At 44.1% G+C, this 24156-nt stretch overlaps 1 protein-coding gene across 1 annotated transcript in view; it reads right to left on the reverse strand.

The window, feature by feature from the left end:
- Window positions 1-24156, reverse strand: part of LOC144681152 (dynein axonemal heavy chain 8-like) — a 1929890-nt gene that overhangs the window by 1429980 nt on the left and 475754 nt on the right. Inside the window, exon 18 of the mRNA XM_078542879.1 lies at window positions 21799-21879. Coding sequence (XP_078399005.1) covers window positions 21799-21879 — 81 coding nt within the window. The remainder of the gene's footprint in view (window positions 1-21798; window positions 21880-24156) is intronic.

A 24156-nucleotide genomic window follows, 5' to 3' on the forward strand; every position in this document is an offset into this window, starting at 1 on the left:
TCATCTCTGCCCTAAAAGGGCAAGCCCTAATTTCAGAACAGTGCCCCCTAGTTCTATACTCACCCACAAGAGGAAACATCCTTTCCATGTCCACCTTCTCAATACCATTCACGATGTTATATACTTCAATCAAGTCACCCCTCAGTCTCCCAAATTCCAGTGGAAATAGGCCCAGTCTGTCTAACCTTTCTCATAAGACCTAATGCTCATTCCAGGTATCAATCTAGTAAGCCTACTCTGAACCGCCTCCAATGCATTTACACCCTTCCTTACATAATAAGACCAAAACTGCACACAATATTTTACATGGTCTCACCAATGATCTGTATAACTGAAGCATAACATAAAAGGAATTATGTTCAATTCCTCTCGTTAAAAAGGATAGCATTCCATTAGCCTTCTTAATTACTTGCCGTGCCTGCATACTAACTTTTTGGGATTCATGCACGAGGCCACCTAAATCCCTCTGCACCTCGGAATTCTGCAGCTGTTCTCCATTTAAGTAATACTCTGCTTTATTATTCTTCCCGCCAAAGTGAACAACTTCACATATTCCTACATCATTCTCCATCTGACAGATTTTTGCCCATTCACTCAACCAATCTATATTTATCAGCAATCTCATGTCCTCTTCATGACATACTTTCCGACCAATCTTTGTGTCAGCTGCAAATTTAGCTACCATGTCTTCACTCCCCTCATCTAAGTCATTGATATAAATTATAAAAAACTGAGGCCCCAGCACAGACCCCTGCGGGGCCCCACTTATCACATCCTGCCAATCAGCAAAAGACCCATTTATGCATACTCTGTTTTCTGCCAGCCAGCCAATCTTTTATCCATGCTGATATGTTACCCCTTACACCATGAGCTTTTATTTTCTGTAATAATCTTTGATGTGGCACCTTATCAAATGCCTTCTGGAAATTCAAGTACAGCACGTCTGTAGGCTCCCCTTCATCCACAGCACATGCTACTCCTTCAAAGAACTCCAATAAATTGGTTAAAGATGATTTCCCTTTCACAAAGCCATGCTGACTTTTCCTGATTACCTTGAGTTTCCCTAAGTGCACAGCTATAACCTCCGTAATGATCGATTCTAGCACCAACAGACTTCAAGCTAATTGGTCTATAGGTTCCTGTTTCCTGCCACCTTGTATAGAGGGGTTATATTTGCTATTTTCAAGTCTGATGGAACCTTTCCAGAATCTCGGAAATTTTGGAAAATTAATACCAATGCATCTACTACCTCATTAGCCACCTCTTTTATGAACCCTTGGATGAAGTCCAACAGGACCCAGAAACTTGTCAGTCCACAGCTCCATTAGTTTGCTTAGTAAGCTTCCCTAGTGATTATAATTTCACAAAGTTTCCCTCTCCCTCCAACCTCCTGATTTACAGCTATTACTGGAATGTTTTTTGTATCCTTTATCGTGAACACAGAGCAAAATGTTTGTTCACTTCATCCGCCATTTCCTTATTATCTGCTATTAACTCCCCACTGTCACTCTCCAGAGAACCAACACTCATTTTACATACCCTTTTCCTTTTAAAATACCCGTGGAAACTCTTGCTATCTGTTTTTACATTTCCAGCTAGCTTCCTCTCATACTCTAATTTCTTTCTCCTGATTAACCTTTTAATCACTCACTGCCATTCTTTATATTCTGACCAAACATCTGACCTGCCAATCATCTTTTCACAGTTATATGCTTTTTCCTTAAGTTTGATGCTTTCCCTCACTTCTTTAGCTAAACACGGATGAATTAGAATCCCCTTAGAATTTTTCTTTGTAGTAGGAATATGCTTATTCTAAGTATTTTGAAATATTCCCTTAAAAGTCTGACACTGTTTCTCTATTGATCTACCCCAGTTCACTTCAGCTAGCTCAGCTTTCATGCCCACATAGTTGTCCTTATTTAAGTTTAAAATATTAGTCTTAAACCCACTTTTCTCCCTTTCAAACTGGATGTAAAATGCAATCATAGTTTGGTTGCTGCTACCTCAGGGTGCCTTCACTCAGGTCATTAATTAATCCTGCCACATTACGCAACACGGAGTCTAATATAACCTGCGTTCTGGTTGGTTCCAGAACATGTTGCTCTAAAAAACTATCTCAAAAGCATTCTATGAACTCTTCATTCAAGCTACTACTGCCAGTCTGATTTTTCCAGTTTATATGTAGATTAAAATCATCCATGATTATTGTTGTCCCTTTAACACAAGCACTCAATATTTCTTCTTGTATACTTTGTCCTGCATTGTGGTTACTGTTAGGGGGCCTGTAGACCACTCCCACTAGTGACTTATTTCCCCTACTATTCTTCATCTCCATCCAAACCGATTCTACATCCTGATCTCCTGAGCCAAGGTCATCTCTAATTATTGTACCAATGCCATCCTTGATCAACAGTGCTACCCCTCCACTTTAATCTGACTTTCTATTCTTCTTGAATATTGCATTGACAGCGGACCGTTTCCCCGAGTTACTTACAAACATATTGAACTTTTAAGTAAGATGTGTGTTTTTTTAAAAAAGGACATACAAGCGAAAGCTGGCTGAGACTGTAAAGTGACCACTTGCTGGAAAATTCCTATGCTGATTACACTTGACCAACTAATCCAGAGAACGGAATGTCACACCTAAAAATGTGTCAAGGGCTACTTCAGACAGAGACACTTCAAAGGAAAAGAGCCGATGCAAAAACTGAACTGTAATCTCCTGTGGTTGCGGAGATAATGAAAGTTGATTACCATCTTAGTAGAAACCATCTCCTGTGAGTTATATCTCAGACTGTGGACGTGATGCGAGTTGAAAAGAAAGCATATGTGGAAGAAAGACGTGTTTTTTTCTCTTCCAGGAAGACACAAGAAAAGGGGTTGAAAGCCAATTGCAACCCTAGTTGTGTGTGCTAGTTTTGGTGTTCCAAGCCTGGTGTATGAGGGTGTGCTGTGAAGGTCACAGCTGAAGAACATCAATGAGGCATCCCTGCACTTGCAGGTAAAAAAATCCCCTCTCTGATTGCTGGAGGCAAGTCACAAGTCAGCAAAGCCATAGTCAAAAAGGAAACAGGACAACTCCTTTCAGCTAACCTGCAGAACCAAGAATCTCCAAACCAACTTCTCAACTGCCAAAGTCAGCTCTACTGGAATCACCCAACTTAACGGCTGCAATGCTTCACCATCTATTCCTCACAGAAAAGCAAAAGCCTGATTAATATATCATTTTAACTTTTCTCATTTTGACTCTGGACTCAATTCTCATTTCTAATCTGTGTGTATGTGTGTTGCTTTTTTTTATTTTCTCGTGTCTTTAACAAGTAAACTCACTTCCTTTAACTCAGGAAAGCCTGGTTAAATTGGCTCCTTTTCAAGCACAAATACATTTGGACTGGGAAAAGGTACACATGAGGGAAGGGATCCTTCTTAAATTAAACTTGTTGCAACCAACCGAGGGGATTGAATAAAGAAAGGGAGCCAGTTCATTCCTCCTCACCCAGGAGCATAACAATTTGGGGTATCTCGTCTGGGATCATAACAACTTGGGGGAACCTCACCTAGGGACCAGTCGTAACAATATTCAGGACCCAACCCTTGTCATCCTGCAGCTATGTCACTGTAATGGCTATCAGAGCATATTTATTTACTTCTATGAGAGGGATAGAATATAAAAGTAAGGATGTTATGCTTCAGTTATACAGGGCATTGGTGAGACCACATCGCGAATACTGTGCAGTTTTGGTCTCCTTATTTAAGGAAGGCTGTAAATGCATTGCAGGTGGTTTAAAGGAGGTTTACTAGATTGATACCTGGAATGAGTGGGTGGTCTTATGAGGAAAGGTTGGATAGACTGGGCTTGTTTCCACTGGAGTTTAGAAGATTGAGGGGTGATTTGATTGAAGTATATAAGATCCTGAAATGCCTTGACAAGTAGACATCAAAAGGGTGTTTCCTCTTTTGGGTGAGTCCAGAACCAGGGGGAATTTTTTTAAATTAGGGGTCGGCCTTTTAGGACAGAGATGAGGAGACTTTTTTCCCTCAGAGGATTTTACGACTTTAGAACTCTGCCTCAGAAGGTGGTGGAGGCAGGGTCATTGAATATTTTTAAGGCAGATGTTGTTAGGCAAGGGAATCAAAGGTTATCGGGGTGAGATGGGAATAGGGAAATTGAAACACAAGAAGATCTTATTGAATGGCAGAGCAGCCTCGAGGGGCCAAATAGTCTACTCCAGTTCCTATTTCTTATGTTCTTATCAATTCATTTACTTTGTTATGAATGTTATGCACATTCAGATACAGCACCTTTAGTTTTGTCTTTTTGTTATCTTTGTAACATTTAGTCTTGACTATTGGTGTATTCTTTAGTTTTATCTCTCTGTCCCTTCCTGTTATTCTATGACCTTCATTTCCCATATTACTATTATGGTCTCCTGCTTTGAATCTACCCCTTGATTTGCCACATCTAACCAAGCTTGATCCCTCATCCCCCTTGTTTAGTTATGCGATTCGTAAGAACACATGTCCCGGCACACTTCAGCTGTAGATCGTGTCAATGGTATAGCCCCCACCTTTCCCAGAACTGGTTCCAGTACCCCACAAACTGAAACCCAATTCTCCCACACCAGGGGAATCTTATTTGCCCTATACCAATTTGCACATGGCTCAGGTAATAATCCAGAAATTATTACCTTTGAGGTTCTGCTTCTTAATTTGGTATCTAGATTCTCATATTGACTATGCAGAACTCCTTCCTTGTCCTGCCTATGTTGTGAGTACCTACATAGACCACCATGACTGGATCCTCCGCCACCACTGTAAGCTCCTCTCCAGCCCTGAGCAGATGTCCCGAACCCTGGCACTGGGCAGGCAACATATCCATCTGGATTCTCGCTCTTTGCTGCAAAGAACAGTGTCAATCCCCCTCACTATACTGTCCCCTACTACCACTACATTCTTGTTTGCTCCTGCCGCTGGAACAGCTTCCTGTACCATGGTGCCGTGGCCAGCCTGCTCATTCACCTTGCAGACCTCACTTTTGCCCACACAGGTTGTGAGCACCTCAAACCTGTTTGAAAATTGCAAAGTCTGAGGCTCCTCTACCACTGCCTGCTCAGTCCCATTACCTGCCTCACTCTCAGTCACATCCTCATGTCCCTTCCTGTCACATCCTCCTGTAAACTTGCAAGGAACATAAAAGCAGACTGTAAAAGCTTCTAAAAATATTTTTTTTAAAAGTCTTGTGAAGACAAATGAAGGTCCCTTACGGTCTGAAACTGGAGAATTTATAATGGAGAACAAGGAAATGGCAGAGCAATTAAACAACTACTTAAGTTCTGTTTTCACAGAGCAAGACACAAAAATAACTTCCCAGAAATGCTAAGGAACCAAGGGTCTCATGAGGAGGAGGAATTGAAGGAAATTAGTATTACTAAGAAAAATAGTCCTGGAGAAATTAATGAGACTGAAAGCCAATAAATTCCTAGGGCTTGATAATTAACATCCCAGGGTACTAAAGGAGGTGGCCTTGGAAATAGTGGATGTGTTGGTTGTTATCTTCCAAAATTCCATAGGTTCTAGAACAGTCCTGGCAGGTTGGAGGGTGGCAAATATAACACCACTATTTAAAAAAGGTGGGAGGAAAAAAAACAAGGAATTCCTGGCCAGTTAGCCAAACATCATCATTAGGGAAAATGTTAGTCTATTATAACAGGACACTTAGAAAATATCAATGTGATTCGACAAAGTCAGCATGGATTTATGAAAGGGAAATCATGTTTGAAAAACCTACTGGAGTTTTTTGATGAAGTAACTAGCAGAATAGATAAGGGAGAATCAGTGGATGTGGTGTATTTGGATTTTCAGAAAGCTTTTGACAAAGTCCCACATAAGAGGTTAGGGTGCAAAATTAAAGCACATGGGATTACAGGTAATATATTGGTATGGATTGAGAATTGGTTAACAGACAGGAAACCAAGTAGGAATAAATGGGTCTTTTTTAGAGTGGCAGGCAGTGACTAGTGGGGTACCACATGGATCAATGCTTGGGAGCCAGCTATTCACAATATATATCAATGATTTGGATGAGGGAACCAAATGTAATATTTCTAAGTTTGCTGACGACATAAAACTAGGTGGGAATGTGAGTGGTGAGGAGGATGTTAAGAGGCTGTAAGGCAACTTAGATAAGTTGAGTGAGTGGGGAAAACATGGCAGATGCAGTATAACGTGGATAAGTGTGAAGTTATCCACTTCAGTAGGAAAAACAGAATGGCGGAGTATTATTTTAATGGTGATAGATTGGGAAATGTTGCTCTACAAAGGGACCTGGGCGTCTTTGTAGGCCAGTCACTGAGAGCAAGCATGTAGGTGCAGCAAGCAGTTAAGAAGGCAAATGGTATGTTGGCCTTTATTGCAAGAGGGCTTGAGTACAGGAGCAAGGGTGTCTTACTGAGGCTGTACAGGGCCTTGGTGAGACCACACCTGGGGTATTGTGTGCAGTTTTTATCTCCTTACCTAAGAAATGATATGCTTGCCATAGAGGGAGTGCAGCAAAGGTTCACCAGACTGATTCCTGGGATAGCAGAATTGTTGTATAAGAAGAGATTGGGTTGACTAGGCTTGTATTCACTGGAGTTGAGAAGAATGAGAGGGAATCTCACTGAAATGTATAAAATTCTGACAGGGCTGGACAGGCTGGATGCAGGGATGATGTTTTCTCTGGCTGCGGGATTCAAGAACAAAAGGTCCCAATCTCAGGATACAGGGTAGGCCATTTAGGGTTGAGATGAGGAGAAATTTCTTCACTCAGAGGGTGCTGAGCATGTGGAATTCTCTACCACGGAAGCCTGTGGAGACCAAGTCACTGAATATATTTAAGAAGGTAATAGATAGATTTCTAAACTTTAAAGGTGTCAAGGAGTATGGGGAAGAGAGCAGGAGTCTAGCGTTGAGATAGCGGATCAGCCATGAACATATTGAACGGCAGAGCAGGCTTGAAGGGCCGAATGACCTACTCCTGCTCCTATTTTCTATGTTTCTGTGTTCTCGGGGAGGGTCTATTCTGAGGGACTCAGGTAGGGCTGCACTCAGAAACAGAGACCAACATCATGACTGGGGTTAGAAAAGAGGATAGTGACATGGAGGACATTAGGCTATGGTGGGGTTGCAGAGTGGGGGGACAATGGCAGACAGAGGGGAGACTGAGGTTGGGGAGGCTGCAGCCCAACATAGAAGACTAGAATGCAGACACAGAAGGGGGTTTTTGGAATCGAACTGTTTGAATGGGAGGGGATGCACGCAGACTCTGTAAAACGGGGGGTGGGGGGTGTTCTGTTAGTGTAAGAGGGATGGGTTGCATAGAGACTCACGGTGGTAGGGGAGAGGAAAGGCTTGGATATGAGGGACAGATTGCATAGGAAATCACTGGGCAGGGGGCGGCGTGAGAACACTCTGCTATCATCATTAAAGAAGGAACGGGAGAGCTCATTGAAAGACAGTCAAATCCTCTGGTCTGGGGCCAAGAGGTTGGATGAGAGATTAAAGATAGTTCTGGGACTTTGCAGGTCATGCTACAGGGCTATTCATGGCATGCACATTGTAGTCCCACTCCAAGGAGGGGCAAGGCCTATGTGCTCAATTGGGATAAGGCACAGCTTGGTGTGCAGAGCATAGTCATGGTCTTACAGTCGGTGGCCATGAGGTTGCCTGCAATAGGATGGTCATAGTTAGGGGAGGCATCTGCAGCAGAGTGAGGGGGGGATCCTCCTCTGTATGCGACTGTGCACACAGCCTCGAGATAGGGAAGGGTGAGGTCCTCATGGGGCATGGGAACCTCAACAATGATGGGTTCAGCGGGGAGGGCTGGAATGTCCACCACAATTCCAACGGGATCCAGGGTTATTGGGGCAGGCTGGAGAATAACTGGGGGGAGCTCCACCTTCACATTGTGAGCGTTATAACTGAGGTTACCACTAGAAAAGCCTGATCCCAGGGTGAAACCCAGCTGATAGATCCTAACTTTTATCTATTTGTTTAGATACGTGGGGGAGAATTTTCGGCTCAGTGAGCGGGGGCAGTGCCCGCTCGCTGAGGTGTAAAATGACGAGGGGTGACGTCAGACATGCGTCCCATCGTCACCGCACATCATTTAGATTTTCAATTCAGCTGCAAGCCTGCTGAAACTCTTTCGAGTTACCAACAGTCACAGATTGCAACTCTTTCGAGTACAATCACAGTTCTTGGTTTCCGGGAGTGGGACATGAACCCACAACCCTCTGATTCAAAGTCGAGGGTGCTATGAACTAAGCCACAGCTGACACCTCAGAGTTATCAACAGTCACAGATTGCAACTCTTTCGAGTACAATCACAGTTCTTGGTTTCCGGGAGTGGGACATGAACCCACAACCCTCTGATTCAAAGGCGAGGGTGCTATGAACTGAGCCACAGCTGACACCTCTTGCATGCCTGCTGAACTGTCAAAGGCCTGTTAAGGCCATTAATTAACTAATTAAGGCTACTGAGAAAGCTGCCCGTCCAACCTTAAGGTTGGCAGGCAGGCAAAGAGCCCAGGCGGCCTTCGCATTTTTCATGGAACCTCATCCATGGGCGGGATTAGGTTTCATGAATAGTTTATAAATTAAATACATTTTTTCATTAAAGTTCATTGACATGTCCCAGCTCATGTGACAGTGTCACATGAGGGGACATGCCTTAATTTTTTTTTCTTCTTAAAATCTTTAAAACTTAAAACTTATCTCCCTGAGGCACCTCTGTGTCTCAAGGAGGTAGCTGCGCTATTTCGCGCGCATGCGTGAAAGTGCACACTCCCGACTCAGGGAATGCCCCCGCACAGGGAGCGCACAGCACTTCCGGGCGTACGTCATGCTGGGTGGGCCTTAATTGGCTTGCCCACATAAAATGGCGGCGTGGACCCGATTGGGTCCGCGCCCGCCCACGCCCGCACGACTCCGCCGCCCCAACAGGAGGAAAATTCTCTCCGTGGAGAGGGGCTACTGAACAGAGTTGCCGGAGTCAGATAATGAACTTTTAACAAAAGCACAAAACATTTATTAAACAAGAAAAGATGAACTATATTATAATACTCCTTCACCCACAACTATAACTTTACAGACATATACGGATTTGTAAGGATAACACAAGTTACAAAAACTGTCTTATACTTTAATGTTCACAGTAAGTACACAGTCCATGTAAACCTATGGCACTAAGATAAAAGCAAAAAACTGCAGATGCTGGGAATCCAAAACAAAAACAAAAATACCTGGAAAAACTCAGCAGGTCTGGCAGCATCTGCGGAGAGGAACACAGTTAACGTTTCGAGTCCGAATGACCCTTCAACAGAACTAAGTAAAAATAGAAGAGAGGTGAAATATAAGCTGGTTTAAGGGTGGGTGGGACAGGTAGAGCTGGATAGAGGGCCAGTGATAGGTGGAGATAACCAAAAGATGTCACAGACAAAAGGTCAAAGAGGTGTTGAAGATGGTGATATTATCTAAGGAATGTGATAATTAAGGGTGGAAAGCAGGACAAGCAAGGTACAGATAGCCCTAGTGGGGGTGGGGTGGGGTGAAGGAATCAAAAAAGGCTAAAAGATAAAGCAATGGAAAGGAAATACATTTAAAAATAATGGAAATAGGTGGGAAAAGAAAAATCTATATAAATTATTGGAAAAAATAGAGGGGGATCGGAAAAGAGGTGGAGATGGAGGAGAGAATTCATGATCTAAAATTGTTGAACTCAATATTCAGTCCGGAAGGCTGTAAAGTGCCTAGTCGGGAGATGAGGTGCTGTTCCTCCAGTTTGCGTTGAGCTTCACTGGAACAATGCAGCAAGCCAAGGACGGACATGTGGGCATTAGAGCAGGGTGGAGTATTGAAATGGCAAGCGACACGGAAGTCTGGGTAATGCTTGCGGGCAGACCGAAGGTGTTCTGCAAAGCGGTCACCCAGTCTGCGTTTGGTCTCTCCAATGTAGAGGAGACCGCATTGGGAGCAACGAATGCAGTAGACTAAATTGAGGGAAGTGCAAGTGAAATGCTGCTTCACTTGAAAGGAGTGTTTGGGCCATTGGACGGTGAGGAGAGGGGAAGTAAAGGGGCAGGTGTTGCACCTTCTGCGGCACCCTATGGTCAGACACACCGCACTCTGAAACCAAGTGAGAGATGCCACCTCAAACAGATGCTATGGATCTCTCCTCAACTCCCCCCAGATGCTTGTCACACTATGAGCCAACCAGTCTCACTCAACTCTTTCACACGAGGTTTTCCAATCTCCACCCTCCAAGACCTCACCTTGGAATCTTCTCCCAAACCAATGCTTTCTCTCAGGCGCCTTCCACAAGGGTTCACCTCCAGGGTTTCAAACTCTTCTTCTGATGTTCCTCTTTCCTGGGTCACCACATGCATTCAAGCTGTCTTCCACGCACTCTCTCTCACTGACTAAGCTGTTAACAGTGCACTACTGCTTCACATGCCCGTAGTAAAGAGTTACAGTCCTTCAGTTGTCTCAGTTTGGACCTTGTTGCCTTCTGCAAGCTGTTCTCACTTTGAATCGGCTTTCTGTAGCTTTTTGCAGAATCACAGAATTTGTCTCTTTAAATCTGAAGCTTAGAGCTTTTCTCTCTGCCCCTCATGCTTAACTTCACTTAACAGGACCTTTTCCAGGTTCCTGTCCTTCATTCGACTAGAAAGTCTTCTTGGGAATTCCCATTTTTCTGTCTAACTCCTCTGGCCTTGGGACCTTTTGGTTCTTTAGGGAAATTTGCAGCTCCCTCTCCCAGTGTCCAGTCTCTCTGGGGTCGTGGCTTCAAACTGAACTTAAAGCTGCTGTTTCTTTAGTTTTTCTATGTGTGTCTATGGGAGGGACATGCTCTCTGGACCCCAGATGCTAGGCAACAGCCAGTTTTCGACTGTTGGGTTTGTTTAACATCTCCTTAGGGGTCGTAAAAATCTCATTAGGAATGCAAGCACCCTTTTAAAGTGAAACTAAAACTCAATTTGACATTTCTTAACACACAGATATGGAAATACAAATCAAACTTAAACTTCAAAGCTAAAACTCATTCCTAACAACTACAAATACCAATATAACTTACTTAAACTATCTCTATTTCCTAACAGTGAGGTTCCAGGAAAATTGGGGGGGACCCAAATACTATAGGGGAGGGTCAAAGCTGGTCTCAAAATAAAATGCAGCACCACCATCTTGAAATCCCAAAGCTATTGAGCAGTTTGAAATCGAAACTGGAAGAGATTCTGCGTGAGAGGGGTCTGAGGCAGTGCAGGAGGATCCCACAGCTGGACTCTGGGGCTCTTTTGGGTGCACTCTCATATCGTACCTTGTGGATCCCTGGAACGATCTGCAGGCAAAAGAATTGAGACCTTCAGGGACACTAGCAGGGAATGTCCTCGCAATCCATGGGGACGTTAGATCCTGCTGCAGAATGTGGCAGCTTTAATCCACTACATCTCTTGCCAAACGCAGACGTGTGTGGCATTGTCTTTCACTCTTCTCCAGATAGGAAAGTCTTCTTCGGTAGACCCTTAGTCACGTGAGTCACCTCTGTTGGATGGGCCTAATGTCCTCATCCTCTGGGTGTTGCTGAGGCTCCCCTGGGCCATGGACCTCAGACTTCTCAAAGCTGTGCTACGCACTGAGCCTTTCTCCTCCTCCTCAATTGGACCACTGTGATCAAGAAGGCAGCATTGAGCCAGGGTCCATTATTCAATCATCCTTTTCCTTGTGGACTGAGAAATGCAACAGATTAATGAATACTGGGCAAATATAGTAGACCTCACAAACAGAGTCACAGCATTGAAACAGACTCTGATCTGAGAGAAAAGATAAAAGCAAAAAACTGTGGATGCTGGGAATCCAAAACAAAAACAAAAATACCTAGAAAAACTCAGCAGGTCTGGCAGCGTCTGCAGATAGGAGCACAGTTAACGTTTCGAGTCCGAATGACCCTTCAACAGAACTAAGTAAAAATAGAAGAGAGATGAAATATAAGCTGGTTTAAGGGGGGTGGGACAAGAAGAGCTGGATAGAGGGCCAGTGATAGGTGGAGATAACCAAAAGATGTCACAGACAAAAGAACAAAGAGGTGTTGAAGGTGGTGATATTATCTAAAGGAATGTGCTAATTAAGGGTAAAAAGCAGGGCGAGCAAGGTACAGATAGTTCTAGTGGGGGTGGGGTGGGGGGAAGGGATCGAAATAGGTTAAAAGGTAGAGATAAAACAATAGATGGAAATACACTTAAAAATAATGGAAGTAGGTTGGAAAAGAAAAATCTATATAAATTATTGGAAAAAAAACAAAGAGGGGGAAAATCGGAAAGGGGGTAGGGACGGAGGAGAGGGTTCATGATCTAAAATTGTTGAATTCAATATTCAGTCCGGAAGGCTGTAAAGTGCCTAGTTGGAAGATGAGGTGCTGTTCCTCCAGTTTGCATTGAGCTTCACTGAGAAAAGAGGAAGATTTCTTTGAGAAGGTGCAATTGGAGCCATTGCCCTTTGGTGTGCTTTAACGAAAGACTGCAGGAGTTCACAATACAGTTGCTCCATTTGAGTTTTAACAGAGAGGTAGTGAGAATGGAAAAGGCAGGCAACCATTAAGGAAGCACAGCTGCTGGATATCTGCCATATCTTCAATGAAAGCCTTCAATGTCGTTCTCCAATTGGCATGGATAACAGGCCAAAGGGCATCAAGTCATTGCCGAAGTGCAAGTTGAGCTTGATCAGCATACCAGATCATAGATTGCAGGGGTGCCTTTGGTAAGGTGGCACATTTCATGAAAATGTCCAAACCTCTTCCAACCTCTTTGGGATTGAGATGTCAAGTATCAGGGTTGGCATCTTGGTCATCTAGTCCTATGAGTGTTTGCCTCAGCTGCAAGGCGAAAAGCTAGTAGCGCAGTCGCAACTCCAGGGAATGACATCATACTCCTCAGTACATAAATATATCAAGGATGTGACAAATGCTCTCTACAGTAAGGCTCATCATTATTTGAATTGATTTCTGGAGTTTGCACATATCTCAGCATTCCCTAGAGTACAGAGTACAATCAATTGCGCACATGTGGCTTTGAGAGCTCCATGGCAGCAGTCTCTGATGTTCATTAACAGGAAAGGGTACCACTCCCTGACTGTTCAACTGGTGTATGCCAGTTTGCGCCAGGTACCCTGGGAGTTCCCATGGCTCATATATCCTGAGTTACTCCCAAGTGCCTCACGTATTCAAAGGGTCTCAGCGATTACAGGGAAGGCTGTTTGAGGACAAGGGGCACCCATTCAGACAATGGCTCATGACAGCCATGCATCATTCTCAGAGTGCCTCAGAGGAGAGATGTAACGCAGTGCATAGGTCGACATGATCCATCATCGAGCAGACCATTTATACCCTGAAGATACGCTTACGATATTTGGACCGCTCAGGTGGGGTTCTGCAATATTCGCCACAGTGGGTGTCCCGCATAACTGTTGTCTGCTGTGCCCTTCACAACCTGGTGCTTCAAAGGGGGATCCCTTGCCAGAGCGAGATGTGGAGGGGACTGAGACCTCCTCGGACAATGAAGAGCAGGAAGGGCAGGAGCCTGAAGAGGGAGATGAGGGTCAGCTTCCACATAAGGGTGTAATTGAAGGAGCAGATGTGGAAAACGTGCCCATGCTACACTGATAGCCATGAGATTCCAGGAGGAGTAAGGTGCAGGCAACGGAACACGGCCAAATTCCCTCCGTCTCTTAGTGCCATGCCAGTGCATTGAAAGGCCTTTGCAACCAGTTACATCGAGAGCAAGTTCAGCATTCCAACTGGCACCTTCAACCTCATAATTGAAAAGCTCCTAATCTTTGGAAAGGTCAGCGGTCAACCCTGTATACATGTGTTCTAGGAAGTGAAAGTCTGTAAAATAGTGCAAACGCTGCTTCAAAGAACTTGATGCAGTTGCCATCACCTTAATGAGAAACTTGTAGCAGACACTGAGATGCACACTTGGTTGGGGAGACCATCACGGCTGCAAGTCTTGTGCTTTGGCACTTCCAATAAAGGCAGCCTTCTCATTTTGATAAACAATTACAGCTAACCCTCCGAGGCTACTGAGCATGCCTAACTCCATATTGTCTTGTATGGAGTGTGGGTGACTAATGCATTTTGTAGACACTTCCAGTAAAGAGTTTAACATATCTCCCTGACATAACACAAGGGTTGAGTAATTAGCATGACTCAGCTATGCATCACATGAATGTGAGGCTCACAAAAGGAAGTGATCACTGAGTGGGAGCATGGCTCACCCTCGCAATAAGAGGGCACATAGATGCCTATGCACAATACTTTGAAATGATGAGACCATTCTCAAGAACAGCAAATGCATTTACAAAGGTGCATGATAAATACTGGGATTGAACGTCCGTGACCCAGAGTGATGTCAAAGTTTCTTAATTTTTCTAACCCTACCACTATGTCTTGGTGCAACCCCGACATCCACAGTTAAGGTGGAGGCAGCCTGCTGACTGTTGTCTTTGATGACTTTGACAGGTGTCCTCTAGAGGGCTGAGGCCCAGAGGGGCCCGGCTGCTTTGGGTATCCTGCTCTGGGGCAGGTGCACCCTCCTTGGACAGCACAGTTGGAAGTGGTGGGATTACAGCAGAGTGGATTGGGATTGGCTGGACACTCTCAGAGTCACCTGGGTGGTTGGCCCCAGAGTCTCCAGTTGCTGGCCCTCTTCCCTGTGGGTGTCCAAGGGCCCTTGCCTGACTCCCTGAGGAGAAGGGACTCCTGGAAGTATGTCAAGGTGCCTGCCCCCACTCTCGCCTAGCCACTGATGGATCCCACCAATGCCTATAGCAATGGAGTGCAGATCCGAGCACAAATCCAGTAGAATTTGCTGAACCAAGGTCTCAAAGGCAGCTGCTACCCTTCTATGGAGACATTGTGGCGCTCACCTGTCGGAGCTATGACCTCAGACAGAAGGTGGACGGACTCATTCATCCTTTGCTCTAGCCTAGATTATCTGCCGCTTGTCGATGCATCTCCAGCATGTGTGAGAAGGCTGTTTCCAGAGGCTCATTATCTGTATCGGACTCAGTGGGTGCCTGACCTCTAGAAGTCCTCCGAGTGCCAGAAACCTAGGGCAGAATCGACGCAGATTTGCACAAAGTGTGGTAGTGGACAGGGAAAACATTGTTTGACGCCAGCTGCAATGGTGGGTTTTTGCACCGTATCATCCCATTCCCACCTCATTAATTATGCGACCACACGAAACATGCCATCGTGCTGGCAGGTAGCCTCCAATTTGCCCACTACCCCGTTATCTTACCGCTTCCTCATACAGGGCACCATATTGTTAGAATCATATTCCTCAAAATGGAAGGACATGGCATGATCTGGACAGTTGGATGTTAACCTGGAATTTTGTTTTAAAAGAGGGACATAAATTCACTTTGGAACTGTCAGCAAGCAGGCTTCTTCCAAGAAATCACCTGACCTTTAAGGTACTTGAGGACAATCTAGTTGTTTGTTTTAAACTATAATCATTTTAATTGATGGAGGGAAAAAAACGAAAAGCAAGCTTGATAACTTGCTGGAAGTCACATGGGAGAGAGGGAAAACACTTAAGTTGTGAACCTGCTTGTTTTGGAGGCAGTCTTGTTGGAGAACAAGCTGAGAAAGGAAGGCTCCCTCTCTCTATCTTGCCTTTAATTATGTGTGGCTATTAACCTGTAGCCAGAGAACCCACATCTGAGTGTAACCAGTTTGCATTTGGACCTGCAAAGCTGAACAGTTGGTGGAAACTTCCAGGCATCTGCCAGGACCAGCAGGACATCTGCACACGAGAGAACTCCAGGTCGACAGTGTTGAGATCCTGCGGACCATCTCTGCAGAGAGACTCTACCTGTTTGTCCTTTGTTTGTCTGTGTGTGTGCTGAAGGAATTCGCTAGGAAGAGATAGGTAATTACACTTCCCGATTACAATTACGTGTTAACCAGTACTTGCAACTTGTTAAAACATTCTGAATTTTGAAAGAAGCCTTGTCAGAGTCTCTTTTCTTATGGGTACTAGAGGTATAGATGCACAATTGGCATTTTGGTGAGAAAATTAAACACTTAAATTAATGGTACACCTGCGAAGTAGTGGGGCTTGATAATTCTTGCACTCCTCCCATCCTGGTCATAACAATATTTAAACTGCAGTCATGCGCACATTTCTCAATGCTTGCAGCCCAGGACTGCTCCGGTGAAGACATGGCCCTAAAAGCCAAAAGACTTCAGCCTCCCAATTCAGTGACATATCCCTGGCATACCTTCTAGACACCAGCTGTGATGTCCTGTACTCTGGCTCTGGCCCCAGGAGGCCCACCAATCTCACCACTCTGGCTTGGGAGGCAGTGTCAGAGATGGTCAGTGCCAATGCTGCACATAAGATGTCAGCCATCCACTGCAGAAAACAGACGAATGATCTCATCCATGACTCCAGGGCAAGGCAACCACCTTACCACTCTAAACTCACACACTCACAAGGTCATCATACATTCACTGACATCTCACTCACTGTCAGCTCAAGGGAAATCATCACTCACTCTCTCACACAGACCCTCACATCTCCAACTGGCCTCGCTTCCTCTGGAGACTGCCTCCTCAGCCCTCTCCATCTTGAGGCCACTTGCACAGATCAACATGTGCTCCCACATACATCCTGGAATATCCTCCTTTCCCAGTACAGCCCTCATCCTGCATCCTCTCCCCTTACTTGAGGCCACTTATCCCCCTTCCCCAAGCAAGCCCTAGCCTGCAACTATTGAAAAGGCACCCTGCCTTACAGCTGATCTGGTAGCTAGAAACCTGCCCATGAGCCCCCCGAAAAGTGATATGGTGCTGACCTGTGAAGCCTGGCACTGATGACATTGAGGCAAACAAACCTCAAAGTCATGAGCGAAGCGCAGCTCGCCAGGTGCACGTCACTTATGTACAGTCGTAAAACACATTGGCGTGCAATCACGCCAATGTGCAATGTGTCCAGATGATCCAGTGTGGGGTGGTGATTCCAGTGAGCAGGGCCTAAGTAAGATGCTAAAGTATTGAAGTTAAGTTCCCAACATGTGGCATCGGGAAACACAGCCCACTATTGACGGGTGGAGCAGACGATCGCAAACTGGTTTCATGACAGCCATATTGTCCCCCGCCTGCCCACCATGATGCCCGACGCCAACAGGGCCAGAAAATCCCATCCCCAGTATTCTATTGTTTCTTAATTCTTGATCCTCTCCAGGAAATTCTCTCTCCAGCACTGTAATATTTTTCTTAATCATTATAGCCAACCCTCCTCCTTTCTTAAATAAAAACAGAAAATGCTGGAAAAACTCAGCAGGCCTGACAGCATCTGTGGCGAGAGAAACAGAGTTAAGGTTTCGAGTCCGTATGACCCTTCTTCAGAGCATACGGGCTCAAAACCTTAATTCTGTTTCTCTCGCCACAGATGCTGTCAGGCCTGCTGAGTTTTTCCAGCATTTTCTGTTTTTAATTCAGATTTCCAGCATCCACAATATTTTGCTTTTACCTCCTCCTTTCTTTCCTTTCCTATCTTTTCTGAACACCTTGTATCCAGGAATATTTAGTACACAGCCCTGCCCTTTTTGAGCCAGACCTCCAATGGCTGTAATTCTATGAAACACATGTAATAGGTTAACTTATAATTCTATGAAACACATGCAATAGGTTAACTTAAAAGTCATAACTTGCAACAGTATTTCTCTGCCAGAGTCAAAAGGTTATAAATTCAAGTAATGACCAACATGTTAATTAACATATTAACTGATGCTTCATCTTGTTGTTTCGGTAATCTTGCCATGTACAGTGTGGCTAATGTGTGTGCCCATATAACTTCACTTGCATGTGTAGTATGAATGGATGTGAAGAAATTTTAAGATGTTTTTGAGATGTGAAAATAGATGTAAATACACATGATTGAATTCTCCCCACTTGCCTGGATGACTGCAGCTCTAACAATACTCAAGAAACTCATCTCCTCCCAGCTAAACAGCTCGCTTATCGGCACCTCACCATCTTACACATTCTCTCCCTTCGTCACCGGCTCACAAAGACAGCAGTGTGTACCATCTGCAAGATTCACTACAGCAACTCTCCAAATCTCCATCAACAGCACCGTCCAAATCTGTGACCTCTACCACCTAGAAGGATAAAGGCAGCAGACATATGGGAACAGCACCCCCTGCAATCCCCTCCAAACCACACACCATCCTGGCTTAGAACTATATCACTGGTTCAAAAACCTGATACTCTTTTACCAACAGCACTGTGGATACAACTACACCACACGGACTGCAATGGGCCAGTGCCTAAGCACCACCTCTCAAGGGAGATTAAGGATAGACAATAAATGCTGGCCTTGTCAGCCAACTTCATAACCCATGAACAAATTTTTAAAAAATCTTTGTTCCTTTTTTCATTTTAAATGGTGCATGAAAGGAATTTGCTGGTGAAGTGGTTAGTCCATTGTCCTCCTTGTCATCAGCAACCTGATGGAGAACTCTTGCTCACTGGTTGTCCAGCTGTGGTGGCAATGGCAACAATGCAGATTATAAAAGGGTACAGAAACGAACAGGCGATTCAGCATCTTGAACCTACGTTACATTCAAATAGACCATGGATGATCTGTACCCCGATTCCATTTATCACCTTTACTCTCTATGTTTTGATAACTTTGCATAATATGATGCCAGTCTTGAAAAGTTGCATTATGAATATACAACACAAAAAGGCCTATGAGTCCATCCTGCCTGTGTCATACAATGAGATGTTAATAGAAAAGAAAATCGATGAAGGTGTAAAATGGGTTGATGATCTCCTAGATCCTTATTCAGAATCTCTTAGGGGAGAATTTTCCCCCTGATGGGGGGATTGTGGGGGGGCGGGCGACAGCAGGCGCGAACCTGATCAGCGCCCCCAATTGGGTCCGCGCCGCCATTTTACGTGGGTGGGCCAATTAAGGCCCGCCCAGCATGACGCGCACCTGCAAGCGCTGAGTGCTCCCTGTGCGAACGGGGGGGGGGATTCCCTGAGTCGGGGCATGCACGCGAAAGAGCACAAAAATCCCCATAAGCATGGAAGTGCCTTAATATACCTTTGACATTTCAGCAGGAATGCAGCCGACTCGGCTGTGCGCCCACTGAACTGAGGATCAGAATGACGCGTGGTGACGTCAGGACGCCCACCCGACGTCACTGCGCGTCATTTTACACGTCGGTAAGAGGGCCCCACCCCCACTCGCCAACCCAAAAATTCTTCCCTTAGATTCAGGACCATTAGATGTGATTCCACAATTGGACATTTGCTAAATAATCCTCAGTATGCTAAGAATTACGCTGACAACCAATTTAAGATTCCAGTGAAGCCCAACGCAAACTGGAGGAACAGCACCTCATCTTCCGACTAGACACTTTACCGCCTTCCGGACTGAATATTGAATTCAACAACTTTAGATCTTGAACTCCCTCCTCCATCCCCACCCCCTTTCCGTTTCTTCCCCCTTCCTTTTATTTTTTCCAATAATTTATATAGATTTTTCTTTTCCCACCTATTTCCATTATTTTTAAATCTATACCTTTTATGCCCTGTTAGTTTTTCCACCCCACCCCCACTAGAGCTGTACCTTGAGTGTCCTGCCATCCATTCTTAATTAGCACATTCGTTTAGATAATATCACCACCTTCAACACCTCTTTGTTCTTTTGTCTCTGACATCTTTTCATTATCTGCTCCTATCACTGCTTGCTTGACCCTACAACCACAGCCCACCACCCCGCCCCCCGCCACACTTCTCTCCCCCACCCCTCCCCCACCTTAAACCAGCTTATATTTCACCCCTCTCCTAATATTACTCAGTTCTGTTGAAGGGACATGAGGACTCGAAACGTCAACTCTTTTCTTCTCCGCCGATGCTGCCAGACCTGCTGAGTTTTTCCAGGTAATTCTGTTTTTGTTTTGGATTTCCAGCATCCACAGTTTTTTGTTTTTACCAATTTAAGATTGTCAGTCAGGCTCACAAGGTGGCACATTTACATGTACTGGAAGCTACACATATTAACACACAGGACCCTGTTCTTTGCAGACAGAAATAACATGTACATACATTGTGCCTGATTCAGCTCAACAAAATAAGTGACAGCTATTCACTGACTCATTCCTCAGGGCAATGCCTTGACCAATCAGGGTCAAGCTGCCTGGTTTAAATTTCAAACAATGCCTGACAGTTAACTGTCAGTCACCATCAGTGTTGCAATCTTCATGGCAACACCACTTGCCAACCAATCAGCACTCTTTTCACATACGGTATAAATTGTTGTTTCCCCTTTATATTGGTATTCTTGCGAGTGTCCTGATGAGTGCAAGACTAAAAGCTTAGGCGTGTTTCTTTTTTCAGCAATACCCTAGATTCTGATTATGGAAACAAAAGTGACATTGCTGCCAGTTCATCTGTCATTTGTCTGTTTGAAACTAATAATCACTGTAAGGTAAGGCAAAATTTTGCAGCATATCTGTCCACCTACCTATACAGGCTTTATTTCTAAAGTTTATATATGATATATAATGAAAATACTTTCGATGCATCTCACTATATACTCTGCTCACCCAACCCAGAACCATATAATCTTCTCGGAGAGGCAAAAAATCAGATAAAAATTAGGCCAATGAGAAGGAAAAATCTGAAATATTGATTTCACATCTGCTTAGGTGATCAAAACAAGTCCAGAGACTATTCTGGCCCTGATGACATTACAAGATCTTGAATGAGGTGCTCTGTGACCCAGCTAGAAACAAGCCTAGCTCTCACTTGAAATAATTCAGAGAATCAGTATTCACCACATCAGCCAGAAATCTATTTCACAGGTTGACAATTCTTTGGGAAAAGAGCTATCGCCTAATATGGTTGTGCATTTACGTGACTTATAACAGTGACACCTAGTCCTCTGTAATTTATGCAGTTGAAACATTTCATCTATACAAAAAGTTGTTTGAACATTGTACAAAGCACAAATGAATCACCTGTACATCCACACTTCTCAGGTAGAGGCACAGCTCGTTCAATTTCTTGGGTAACTAAGATGCTTAAAACTGGGAATTAATCACGTGACACTCTGAAGCTTTTCCCTAGTCTCAATTGGGGTGAAAGATTATTGGGGGTAATCAGGAATATGAGGTTAAAATCAGATCAGCTATGATTTTATTGAATGGCAGAGCAGGCTTGAGGGACCGTGTGGCCTACTCCTGCTCCTAATTCGTATATCTGTATGTTAATTAAATCATCATTCAGCTGTCTAAACTCAAAGGCATACAAGTTAAGCATATGCAATCCATCCTTGTAATGTAACCTTCTAAACACTGGCATAAGTCTAGTCAAACAATGGATGTACATTGAATGGTGAAACTTAATAAATATTACTTTAACTTAACATACCAACAATTCATTGGGGATAAATTAGATGTTAATGAAAAAGTAAATAATTGAATGGGTAAAACAGGCTGTTGACCCCCCAGTTACCCATTTTTTATACTGTGATAAAAGTTAAAATTACCCCCTTATATTTTGCTTATAAAAACATAGGTGATATGACTGCCAATTCATCTGTCATTGCTCTGTTTTGTACAATATGAAATTAATTAACCATAAATATAAGGTAAAACTTTTGTAGGTTTGTTTGGCTACCTTTATATTGCTTATTTACCTTCTAAATAATTATTCTTTTACCTGCATAATTTAGTACTCACCTTTTTAATTTTAGGTGTCATCAATGCCACGAACTCAGAAGGAATTCCTTGGCACACACTCTTGAATGCATGAAGAACAGACTGATTTTAGGAATACAAAAGAAGAAAGGTTGAAATATTTTTTATTCATTCATGAGACATATGAGACATGAGCATCAATGGTGAGGCCAGCATTTACTACTTGTCCCTAATTTTCCTTAAGAAGGTGATGGTGAGCCATCTTCCTGGACCACTGTGTAGATTATTGTTTGTAATAGCAGTTGCTTTTTTTAAATAAAAGGCTTGATGTGCCATTTCAGGGGGTAGTTGAGAGTTAACTACACTGCTGTGGTTCTGGAGTACATGTACACCAGACCAGGCCAGGACAGCATATTTCCTCCTCTAAGGAAAACAATGAACCAGTGAATTTTTATGACAGTCTGGTGGTTTCATGGTCACCATTACTAATTCTAGCTATTTATTCTAAATTTATGTAATAAACTGAGTTTAAAATCCCAGCTGCATGGTGGGATTTGAGCTCAAGTCTCCAGACTACTCCGTTCCTCGTACAGTAGCACAACCACTATGTCATCGTACCAATGAAATGTAAAAACAGTTCTGTTTCCAGTAAAGAACTCTAACTTGAATTCAATGCAAAATAATGCAGAAACTAACACTTGGCCACTAAAGTTGTTGTGAATGGAAGATTTTGCCAATTTCTCTGCAAGATAGTAATTCATATTTAAGATAATCTATTCATTGAAGAAATTAAGACACAGCAAAGAACAAGGATAAATTTGGAGGCAGGGGCCTAGAAATTGGGCCTTATACTGTCCATTTTTCAGGTTCTAAGCAGCCTATTATGCCCCAACTGATAATCTACAACCCACCACATGGGTTAAGGACATAGTAGCTGCCTCATCAGCGCACATCAACAGCATTCTAACTGGGAATTAATATATGCAGATTAGGGGTTTAATTCCTTTGGAGGATCCATTTTCCATTTTCAATTGCAAGAATGCCCCATTCAACACATACAGACTTCACTCAGCCCTACATCACACTAAACAGCATAAAGGGATCCCTCTCTCATGCTATTTATAGAGAATAAGCAGTACTTCTAGGTTAGCTTTTGGTTTACTATTTCTACCCATTATTTGGCTGCTAGGTACATTTATTTACTGTGTTCTAACACTTAAAACTTCATTTTGTCAGCACAGGGAGAGGTTCTGATGCTTTTGGTACTTTGACTCAAATATGGGGCTGCATCTTACCTATTTCGGGCAGGCTGGGCAGGAGCAGGCATAGAGCTGATCGCCACCTGCGATCGGCCGCGCACCGCCATTTTACATGGGCGGGCCAATTGAGGCCAGCACAGCGTAACGCGCGGCCGGTAGCGCTCAGCACTACCTGTGCAGGCAGGGGGAGGAGGGAGAGTCAGGGCCTGCGTTCTTTCGTGCATGCGTGCGAAAGAGTACAGCAATCTCCGAGGCACGGGGCTGCCTCAGGGAGATTAAGTTGATAGTACGACTTCTTAATAAAGAAGGGAAAAAATTATTTAAACTTGTCCCATCATGTGACAGTGTCACATGAGCTGGGACATGTTTGTGAATTGTGCAAAATTTAATTAATTATAAAACACACAGAAAACCTTATCCCGCATGTGGATGAGGTTTCCTGAAAAACGTGAAGACCACTTGGGCTCTTCACCAGCCCGCCAACCTGAAGGTTGGACGGGGAGCGTTGCTAACAACTTTAACTGGTTTCTTAATGGCCTTGATAGGCATTTGACAGTTTGGTGGGCCGAACAAAATATCTAAATGACGCGCGATGAAGCAGAGACGCACACCGGACATCATCACGTGTCATTTTGCTCGCTGGCGTGTTGGGCCCGCCCCTGCATGCCGACGGCTATATTCTGGCCATGGATTACAGGATTGAGAGAAACAAATAAAACACCATAGAGCCAGAGAAATTGCCAAAAGAGGGAGGATGAGGGCACTGAGGATGGGGCCATTTCCACAGAAGGTCTGCAGGTAACATTTCTCCAAGTTCAACTTGATTCACCAATGAGGCTGTTATGCAGCTATAACACCTGTTTTTTTTTTTATTCATTCATGGGATGTGGGCTTCACTGGCTGGATCAGCATTTATTGCCCATCCCTAGTTGCCCTAAAGAAGATGGTGGTGAGCTGCCTTCTTGAACAGCTGCAGTCTATGTGGTACACCACAGTGCAGTTAGGGAGGAAGTTCCAGGATTATGACCCAGCGACAGTGAAGGAACGGCGATATATTTCCAAGTCAGGGTGGTGAATGACTTGGATGGGAACTTCCATGTGATGATGTTCCCATCTGTCTGCTGTCATTCTCCTTCATGGG

The sequence above is a fragment of the Cetorhinus maximus genome, chromosome 5 (assembly GCF_964194155.1).
Source record: "Cetorhinus maximus chromosome 5, sCetMax3.hap1.1, whole genome shotgun sequence".
Lineage (NCBI taxonomy): Eukaryota > Metazoa > Chordata > Chondrichthyes > Lamniformes > Cetorhinidae > Cetorhinus > Cetorhinus maximus.